At 36.4% G+C, this 10,971-nt stretch overlaps 1 protein-coding gene across 1 annotated transcript in view; it reads left to right on the top strand.

Annotated features, from left to right (window-relative positions):
- The window catches only part of LOC109227500 (B3 domain-containing transcription repressor VAL1-like), an 11,283-nt gene extending 5,635 nt beyond the window's left edge, over nucleotides 1-5,648 (top strand). Inside the window, exons 4-13 of the mRNA XM_019392692.1 lie at nucleotides 311-942; nucleotides 1,298-1,394; nucleotides 1,532-1,706; nucleotides 2,069-2,145; nucleotides 2,237-2,314; nucleotides 2,416-2,640; nucleotides 2,778-2,827; nucleotides 3,082-3,195; nucleotides 3,663-3,730; nucleotides 4,657-5,648. Of these exons, the coding sequence (XP_019248237.1) occupies nucleotides 311-942; nucleotides 1,298-1,394; nucleotides 1,532-1,706; nucleotides 2,069-2,145; nucleotides 2,237-2,314; nucleotides 2,416-2,640; nucleotides 2,778-2,827; nucleotides 3,082-3,195; nucleotides 3,663-3,730; nucleotides 4,657-5,381 (2,241 nt within the window). The 3' untranslated portion in view covers nucleotides 5,382-5,648. The remainder of the gene's footprint in view (nucleotides 1-310; nucleotides 943-1,297; nucleotides 1,395-1,531; nucleotides 1,707-2,068; nucleotides 2,146-2,236; nucleotides 2,315-2,415; nucleotides 2,641-2,777; nucleotides 2,828-3,081; nucleotides 3,196-3,662; nucleotides 3,731-4,656) is intronic.

Here is a 10,971-nt window from a genome sequence, read left to right as displayed (position 1 = left end):
AAAAAAACTAAAGAAATAAACAAATTCAAAATATTGGCAAATGAATAGATTCTCTTTGTCCTTTTTTCTTTTATTTCACTTATCTAATTGGAGTTCAAAGTATTGACAAATGAGTAACTTCTCTTTTTTGTCTTTTTTCCCTCTTATCTCACTTATATAATTGGAGTTCTTTTTACGTGTTTTCTTGAAGTCCACTTTACATGTTCTTTACTACTTATTCCACGCCCTGAAAGTATACTCTATAACAAATTTAGATAATGTTCAATAGACGTAATTTGAGTCTTAATAAATTCGAGAAATGCTTTGGCAGATACCTGGTGATGATCTTCCTAATGGAACCTTGGGAACTAAGGCTACGCAGTCACTGGGTGTTGAGAATAAAATGGATGAGAATAGTTTTGACAAAAGGAGGGTTATGCGGTTGAGCAAGCCAGTGGAGACCAGTGAGTCTGGTCAACTCTTTCAAACTCAAAAGAATGACATTAAACAAGAAACAATGCTTCCCATCGGTAATGTCAGTACATGCTTTTCAAATCTGAACCAGCAGCCCGTTGGAGCAGCTTCTCTATTTGGCAAGCCTGATAATGACAGACAATGCCAAGGGGTTAAAGATATGTACGAATCGATCAATCAGCCGTCTCTAAATTTCTCATTGAGTACTCTTGTTGGTGCTTCAAGTTCAGCACAGCCTTTTCCTGGTGGAGATGTTGAAGGAAGGGAACAAAGCAAAAGTTCTCCCTTTCAACTGGGCCAAAGGACACGCCATATATTGCCCAAGCCCCCCAAACCTAGCCCCAATTCAGGTTCTGAATCAAACAAAGCAATGGCTTCACAGACACGGGTTGCAAGGCCGCCCGCTGAAGGCCGAGGTGGCCGCAACCAATTACTGCCTCGATACTGGCCTAGGATTACAGACCAGGAGTTGCAACAAATATCTGGAGAGTATCCTTGTCAAAAGGTTACTATTAGTTATCTTTGAGTTGTGCATCGCCCCTATTTATCAAATTGGGATACTTTAACTATTATGTATATATGCGACTAATCTTTTGTAATTTCAATTTCCTCAAATAAGCCCTACTAAAAATGAAATGAAGGTATAAATGGCAATATTAGACCTAAAAGAAAAAATTAAATGTTAAAATGAAAAACTCAAGGAGGCTAAAATATTCATTCTCTACAGGGATGAGGCTCTACTTATGGATCTTTTTTATACCCCCCCCCCCCCCCCCCCCCCCCCCCCCCCCCTCCCCCCCCCCCAAGTTTTATATCATTTATGTTTACTTAACTGCAATTTCAGTTTAAAATCCACTATTGTACCACTGTTTGAGAAGGTCCTAAGTGCCAGTGATGCTGGTCGAATAGGCCGTCTGGTTCTGCCCAAAGCATGTGCTGAGGTAAGAGCTTACTTCTTCAGCTTTTTTGTAATTTGTGAATTTTGGACAATATGATATCTTGCCTGTTATCTTTATGGTCTCAAATGGTTAGCTTGTGATGCACCTTTTTTGCGTCATCAATGCCAATTCCTATGCAGGCGTACTTTCCTCCAATTAACCAATCTGAGGGTCTACCTATAAGGATTCAGGATATAAAGGGTAAAGAGTGGACTTTTCAATTCAGATTTTGGCCCAATAACAACAGCCGGATGTATGTTTTGGAGGGTGTAACTCCTTGTATACAGAATATGCAATTGCAAGCTGGTGATACTGGTAACTCTTCATTCTTTCTTCATATGAAAGAAAAAAAGAAATCTCTTCATAGGACCAACCCTTTTTGTATTAATTATAAACGTTATCTTGCATGTTTCCATCTGTTATTTCTTTTAAATTCAATGTAAATGGTAACTTGCCCCCTCCCCCCCCCCCCCCCCCCCAACCCCACCCACCACCCCTAAAAGAAAAAGGCAAGAAGGTTTATAGATCGGGTATATTTATCAGAGAAATCTTTTTCCATCTCTTGCAGATGGCTAGTTATCTTGATGCTGTCTTTCCTTTATTTCGCTCATGAAGGAATCTGTATTTGATGGTGATAGTGATTTTAAGAATATTACTGATATGGTCTATTATTGTAGTGATATTCAGTCGAATAGATCCGGGAGGAAAGCTTGTTATGGGATTTCGAAAGGCAACGAACAATGCTGACATGCAGGTTACCTACAAAGATATTGGTTGCTATAGTCAGCTTTCCTTTTCAAGTAATTATAGTGATTTTATTTCCCTTTTTCATATGCAAATAACAGGATCCTCAACCGTCTATCCTTCCCAATGGCAGTGGCTTTGCAGAAACTTCATTCACTGGCATGACTGAAAATCTTCCGGTGAGTGTTTACTTTAAGCCTTCTAGGTTTTTTGCTAAGCAAGTATTTGAATTTGCTCTTTCCCTTGATACAAATTCTTTTTCTCATCGAAACATGAAAAGAATGGAGGCAGGACAAGTGATGATTCTGTGAACCGGCAAGTGCCGATTTCAGAGAAGAAAAAGGCAAAGAACATAGGGTCCAAAAATAAGAGGCTTCTTATGCATGCTGATGATGTTATGGAACTTAGAATCACTTGGGAAGAAGCACAAGAATTGCTACGGCCACCTCCGACTTCCAAGCCTACCGTTGTTGTGATTGAGGACTATGAATTTGAGGAATATGAAGTACGTGCAACCCAAATGTAGAAAGTGTTACTTAAAATTTTTTCCTTTCTTTTAATTTTATGTCATTGTCCTCCTTTTTGATAGTCAATGATCGACAGTAGTAAGCTTAATGTCTAATGCTCTTTTTGTTTCTACAGGAACCACCAGTCTTTGGAAAGAGGACTATATTTACTGCCCGATCTTCTGGGTAAGGGAAAAACTGACTACACTGAGTGAAATTTTTCTGTAGTTCTCTATTATGATAAACGGATCAACTTGTGCAGACTTGAGAACTTTGATATTTTGTAGCTCAGCGTATTCAGAGAACTTCGTTCAATGTGCAAACTGTCACATGATACCTTTGAACTAGTTACGCCATTTCACTGTTTGATTATGTGCTAGATATTTTTGTTTTTCCAATGAGCTAAGCTGATTGCTAATTTCTGTTGTATTGTTGTGCAGGGATCAGGAGCAATGGGCTCAATGTGACAGCTGCTCTAAATGGCGTAGATTGCCGGTGCATGTTCTCCTTCCTGCAAAGTGGACTTGTTCGGACAATATTTGGGACTCAAGAAGGTCTGTATTTGGCTTCATCCATCTCCCACTTTGGCTTTATATTTGAGACTATGTTATTATATCATTTCAATTTCCCAAGATATCACATTCCTAAGAGAAAAATCATGCCCATATGGTGGTTCCTCAGTAGGTAAACCATAAACCAGGGTGTAATTCCGCTCAACCAATTTAGTGACTTCTTACTATGATATTGGTAGTCTGTGCAAACTGAGATGCTGGTGTTAGATGAATGTGACATGTTTTTCAGATGCAATTGCCTTTTTTTTCTTGGGGGTGAGGGGTTAGGGGTGAGGGGTGGGGGTATTAGCCTAAGCAATTTTTTTATTCATTTAATAACTTTTAGCTGTATATACTCGTCAGTGTTTGATAGTTGAGCTAGTTCTGCTATACCTTTGTCCAGGGATTAGATAGATACTCCCTGAAGAATGACATTTTCTAACCCTTTACTGCCAACTATTATTTCGCAGATGCTCTTGTGCTGCTCCTGACGAGATTAATCCGAGGGAACTGGAAGCTCTCTTTAGAGTTGGCAAGGGTATTGAATATTTTTCCTCATTGTTTAGCAGAAATCTTCAATTCCTACATATCTTTTTCATTTTGATTCTTTGTTAATGACATGGAATGTTCACAAGCATATGATCATGAAGTAGTAAGGAAATTTATATACATGGACAAGAATGACAGATGGGTGATTTGAGTGGGTTTAGTTTCTTGTAGAATTAAGATTTGGTTGTGTTTTTAATAACAGTTTCTTAGAGGTCACGGTTGCTAAGAAGTCAGTTTTCTCAAGGAAAAGTTGTTCTATGTGCAAGCTTCAACATTAACCATCAATTCCTAACGGATTGTCGTATGTTGCAAATGCAAGTGATGGAAAGGGAGAGTAGGGAATTTTCTGTTAAACTGGCTTTTCTCCTGAATCTGGGAATTCTACTTCTCATTTATATCTTAATATTCTTTATTGGCTCAAAGCATTACAATTTAGAAAAGATCCACTTAACTAGGGTAGGAGGGATAGAGAGGCTTCTTTTTGGTTTTTGACCTTTTCTGTGATATATTAATCAGTAAATCCCCTCCAGCCCCCACCCGGGGCGGGGGGGGGGGGGTGTGAAGGGCTGTATGATGAATGTGTCTGTAAATATTTCAAAAATAGTAGATGCATTATGTTTCTTGTATGTAACTCTATACAAGTGAAAGATATGAATTGTGAAATAAGATCGAGGCTAAATTTTCTACATTGACTAATGGGCCGGGTAACTTTTTGGATCGTATAAAATTTATAGCTAGAAACAACATCGACCTATTTACTGACGAAGTCTCTTTTTTATGCTTAACTATCAAATAAATGAAATGCGTATATGTTTCTCATGGTACTCTTGCAACAGTTTTCCGGATTGGTTTGTCTTGGTTATCACCTTTGTTTATATAATTTGGTCACTCACTATTATTGTCTCCTCATTCCAGATCTTAAGAGGCGAAAACTTGTAGAAAACAATGAAGATTGTGAGCCTTCTGGTCTAGATGCTTTGGCAACACTTGCTGTATTAGGAGATAATATTGGTGATTTAGGAGAGCCTTCAGTTGGAGCCACTACTAAACATCCTCGACATCGCCCTGGGTGCAGTTGTATTGTTTGCATTCAGCCTCCGAGTGGAAAGGGCAAGCACCAGCCCACATGTAAGTGCAATGTCTGCTTGACTGTGAAACGCCGGTTTAAGACACTCATGCTACGTAAGAAGAAGAAACAATCAGAACGAGAAGCGGAGCTTGCACAGGCGAAGGATCAGGTTCCTCCTAAAGATGGGTCGGAAACAGACGGGGGAAGTGGAACTGATCTGTTGCTTCATATGAATCAATCCGAGAACGAACACATGAATCTTTCCGAGAACGAAAGGGATACAAACGGGGATCAGACGGAGGAGTTTGGAGCCGGAAAAGGACAGTTGGACCTGAACTCCCACCCTAATCGCGACGATGACATGCTAGTCGAGCCCACTGCTGGAATGACCATGACGTCCCTTGTTAATGCCACCGATCTTCCTCTGGAGTATCTAACACAGAACGGGCTCGAGAGCTTGGGAGACTCTTTGCTCTCACAAGCTGCCGCTGAGAGTGAACGAAACCATCCTGATAATGGATTCACGAAAACTGCAGATGCTGAACAAGAGAATAAAGGTGATGAAGGGTAAATTCCCTAGATATTTTATTTCTTTTGTTTATTCAATTGTTTGAGCTTTTGTTAAGTTATATGCATAGTGTGTTATTTCACAACCCCATAGTTGTTGCTCTATACATACTCAAAAGTTGAAGGAGTCTATTTTGTCCTCCCTTCACTTTTTGTGGGTTCTCATATGTACCTTCTAATGGAAAAGGTGTTTTTGTTAATCTTTACTCTATCATTATGAAATGATGGATTTTATATTAAAATGGCAGCATTCAGGATTACAATTACTCAACTGAACTTTTTAGGCTTGCCACTTGACTTTAGTGAAAGATACTACGTGTTGTGCCTGTGCTTGCTTCTTTTACTTTTACCTTAGAGCCGGGGGTCTATTTGAAACAGCTACTCTATCTTCAATTCTTCACAAGGTTGGGGTAAGGTATGCGTACACTCTACCCCTCCGAGACCCCACTTTGTGAGATTAGACTGGGTTTGTTGTTGTTGCTGTTGTATCATAGAATAGGGAGTTTGATGCGAAACTCTAGTCCATTGCATGCCAAACAGTTGAGAGATTTTTATTTTTTTTATTTTTTACAGATAACATCTTTCACAATTATGTAACAAATGACAATAAAGCTTTCATAATTCTATAAAAAGATGAACAAAGTTGGTCCGGAGTTGTAAGTTATATGGAAGTTTTTCAGTGAATAGATTTGCGTATTCTAAGAGATGTGCTGCATCACCTCTTCTAGTGGTGGACCCAGGATTTTGGGCAAGCGGGCTCAGTCGGAGGGGTAACAACAGGAAGCAATTTTTTGTCCTTTTACTTCATAGCGTAATCTTAAAATGAAATCATCTTGAAGTCTGATACTATTGTTCTAACAAATTTTTGCTTATTTTAATTTAACAAATTTTTGCTTAAAATGAAATTATGTTAGAACTTTTCATGTTGCAGCAAAATAGTGGCTATTTTTCAATGACTTTGCGAATACACAGGACCTCACCAAAACTATGAACCTGCTTGACCACTTTTGCAGGAGCAAAGCATTTGTTATGCGGGTTCAAATATAATTTGTATACACAGTTTCCTTGCTTTAGTTGTAATTTACATAGATACACAGTATTATTTTCTTTTACCCTTTTCCTACTATAAAAAGGTGAACAGATTTGGTCCAGGGTTGGAATTTAGATGGAAGTTTTTCAGTGAATTAAAATAAAAGCTGATTTACTACACTAAGAAAAGAATTAATTTCTAACTTTAATGCATAAAGCAGAAACGAACATGCACTAATACGTACCTTCTCAACAATATATACAATAAGTCCGCAACAATTTTTTTGGGTACCAATTGCAACGCATTAATCAATATCTATATTTGGGTCCATTCTGCGCACCTAAAATAGTCTAAATTTCGTACGTTGATTAAGATTTGGCCAAAAGTTTTGTTTACCTCGAAAAAATACGAGTAACAATTAAATTTGATTTGTTGTTTGAAAGATATGTGATTTAGTTCAATACCAATTAATAATCAAGAAGTATAACGTATAAATGAAAGAAATGAGTAAATCAAACCAGCAGTGTTTCTAGGCAGTGTCGACCTCGAGCCAAGTGACCTCGAGATGAATTAAGAACAATAAAGAAAGAATAATAAAGCTAAAGGACAATTCTGATGAACAATGAGCGAAAAGTTGAGAGTATATTCTTTGCTAATGATTAGATGATCTTTACAAATGATTGGAGTCCCTATATAATAGGGCAACCCTAAATAAGGTACATTTCTATTTACAGTAAAGAATCTTATTGGACAGTTGTCTAACCGCCCAGTACGGGTTCGTACAAATCTATTCCGAGATTTACGCCATGATTTTGGGGACGTGACAGGAATCTTGCTCATTCTATTACAAATCTGTAACGGCATTATCTCGGGGTTGAGCATACTCGGCCTTGATACTCATCGTACTTCGATCCTCGGGCATTGCACTCTGTCTTCGAACTCGAGTCTAGTCCATCGAGCTCGAACTCGACCTTGCTTGAACTCGGGCTCAAGGCGGCCCCTCGAGCCCGGAAAATCGGGTATACCTAATTTCGATCATATACAAGTTTAATGTTTCCGATTCACAAATTGATATCTATCGGTTAAAAACCAAACCAAATCAAATCCAACCAAATCTATCACTAGATGGGGGTTTCTACCAATGCACACAGTCAAGAAGTACTCATTGGACTGGTAACCTCTCCATTTGCAACTAATGAATTAATGCTGTATTCAATAGCAGTATTACACATCAATGTCATGAGCGGATGTAGGGGCCGGAAGAATATATATATATATATANTATATATATATATATATATATATATATATATATATATATATATATATATATATATATATATATATATTGAAATTCCTTGATTTTTTACGTATTTACTTTTTAAATATTTTGAATCCTCGTAATAAAAATACTGGCTCTGTCAATTATCAATGTAATCAATTGATGCCACAAGAAAAATGATAAAAAAGGAGCCTGAAAAGTTTCCTCTGTCGTAGAACAACTGAACAAGGCTTATATCAAGGGTTTAACTTCTATATACAAAAATATAAAATTGTTATGAAAATAATAAAAGAACGAGAACAATATTGCAGAGAAAGAGGGAGAGTGAATTCTTATTGAATTTGGTAGGAATTACAATAGAATAGAACCCTCTATTTATAGGGAGAGGGTGACTTAGCCACCAAGCAATGAACCCTAGAATCTCTCTAAATATAGACATTCACCATAAATAAAATTCTATTTATAACACTCCCCCTTGAATGTCTATTCAACAGATAATGTGTCTCCTTAAAACCTTAACTAAAAGAAAACCCAATGGGAAAAAAAATTCTAGAAAAGGAAAAAAGAGTACACATATCTAATAATACGCCTTTTGGTTGCCTCGTTAAAAACCTTGCAAGGAAAACCCAGTGGGACAAAATCTTGTAAGGGAAAAAGAGTGCAACGCGTATTAACTCCCCCTGATGAGAGCATCAATTCACATCCTTGAGCCTTCGCATCACAATTGTGCACTAGCTTCTTGAACGTTGACGTCGGCAAAGATTTGGTGAATAAATCCTCCATATTAACTCCAATGAATATGTTGCACCTTGAAAATCTTTGCTATCACATTATCATGCTTATAGCTATAGCAAGATACATTTGTGCACAAATTGCACTGAGGATATGGTACTTCAGGACCAAAAATTGTATATGCTTTAAGCGATTTAAATCCTTCAAGGATTGTCATATAAGTTAAGTCATATAAGTCATATAATAGACTTTAGATGCATATCAAGTTTTCATGTCATGCTAGACAAATAAGATACCGAAAACTGATTGCACATATCATTGACTTTATACTTTTAAGTGTTTGAACTACATGTTCAAAACTACATGTCTTTCATATGAAACCAAATTCTACTTGAATTGTTTCTCCAGACTTGAGATCCTCATATATATATTTAGCGCTATCATAGATGTCGTCGACAAACATTTTATATCAGTTTCAATATTTTTTCATAAAGACATAACATAGAGATCTCTTCATTCATATTTTCAGGTACTTGAATCTCTCCTGAGATTTTATGAAGTGTTATGTCGTGTGATCTTCTAGATCACTTGCCTCTTTATTATGATCGTTTTGATCATTTGCTCATCTTCTTTATCAAGAAGTTTATTTGAAACCGATTGTCTATACGCTTTAAACGTACCATAGACTTTGTCCTTCTAGGATTTAATAGGAGCATTTGCAATGAGAATATAGTTACTTTCTTTGGGTCAGCAAATGCATCTGGCATGCTTTGCAATATATTGCAAATGAATTATCCTTTTATGAACTTCAAGTTCATATTATCTTATTCAAGGATCTAGATGTACAAATGATAATTCATTCCACGTAACTTTTTCTCAACTGTTTATCATGTCTCCCCCTCATGTTAGAAAAACTAACTTGTTTCCTCAACTTTGAGAATTCACCTTTGTGCGTTATGGTGTTAGTCAAAATATACACCGCACATCAATAATAATAAAATGCAATTATTTGGTCCCTGACCCTGAACCACTTGTGAGGGGAGAAAATAATATACTTTGGTATATACCGTATATCAAACTGATATAGATAACTTTATTCTCATAAACAATTGTTTAGCTATTAAGTGGAGGCACTCAATAAATCATTTTGCTAAACCAACTGTGATGTAAACCAACTTATCAAGATGAAATTCTTGAATAGAAAATCTGGAATATGCTCTAAATTAAATTATTGAGCAAGTTACCTCGCAAACACCATGTTGCGGGTTAATAATAATCGCACATATAACCATCTCATAGATGCATCTTATGTGGTATACATGGCAGGTGAATGGGCTCATATTCACCTTTGATATTTCCAGCATTCATGGGATTCAATCCCAATTTTAGTTGATCTATTAATTAATGAGAACAAGCAATATAAGAGAATTCGTAAAGAACTTTCATGTTCTTTAATATTTACCCATGTGAATTTTCTATTATTTTTGCACATCATACTCAAATTGATATGGTTAAACCAATTATGCCAATTGAATTAATTATCAATATTGATAAACTTCAGATTTACACCATGACGTGTGCAATTATCAATAAACTCCAAGTTTATTATGATATGGGTTTTTATATCAATAAACATCCACTTTAGTATGGTATTCTTTTATTTGTGTAGTACAAACTGGAGAATAAAGCGGGTAGCTTTTCACATACATATTATCCCGCTACAAGTTGTAGTAATAGAAGATATTAAATCTTTCCTTTATTTATAGTCTCAATATAATCAACCGCTTTCGCGTATACTTTGGAAACTAAATAAGTTTCTTTGAGACTTACTACAACACAATACCTAATTGGTAATCAATTGTATTTCTCCAAAATAGTATAATTGGCTCTTGCAGAGTTCTCAATTAATTTTGTAGTACCACATATTCATCAACACCTATATGATGAATATCTCTTTTAAAAAGAAAGTTATACCATTATGGTTATGGTCAAAATTATATGCAAGATCTGTTTCTTGCATTACCGTTGTCTTTTAATAATCACAATGCCAAAATATTTTGGCGTACAATAGGTACGTGACCAATGACCATTCATGCCATTCTTATATCATCTCAAACCTCCTTTTAGAGGTGAGTGCGGTATATTCACTACCACTAGCACGTTCATATTCTTTGAAGAATGAATATGTATTCATAAATCAGATGTTGTCACATTCACATCATGAATGGAGCATAATCATCTATATGTGCTTAATAAAATCTCATGTCAAATCGATGACAAATATTACTTTCACAGAGTGAGGGATTATTTTGAGAATCCTTATTATTCTCATTATCACAATGATGACGATTATAATTTCGTCTATTGCCACGTCCACATCCATTGATACCTTCACGGTAATAATTTTGTCTTCTTTCAGACTTATCACATATTGCTATCACATTCTCTTAAGGGAATGAGAATGGAGCAAATTCAATGGGACGGGTTTCCACTTTTTGTGTCCATAATCATACATGAATTTGATCATGGCAAGACATAGAAATTTTTACC

The sequence above is a fragment of the Nicotiana attenuata genome, chromosome 6, assembly GCF_001879085.1.
Source record: "Nicotiana attenuata strain UT chromosome 6, NIATTr2, whole genome shotgun sequence".
NCBI lineage: Eukaryota > Viridiplantae > Streptophyta > Magnoliopsida > Solanales > Solanaceae > Nicotiana > Nicotiana attenuata.
Note: the sequence above shows the minus strand (reverse complement) of the source record. Positions and strands in the feature narration are given on the sequence as shown.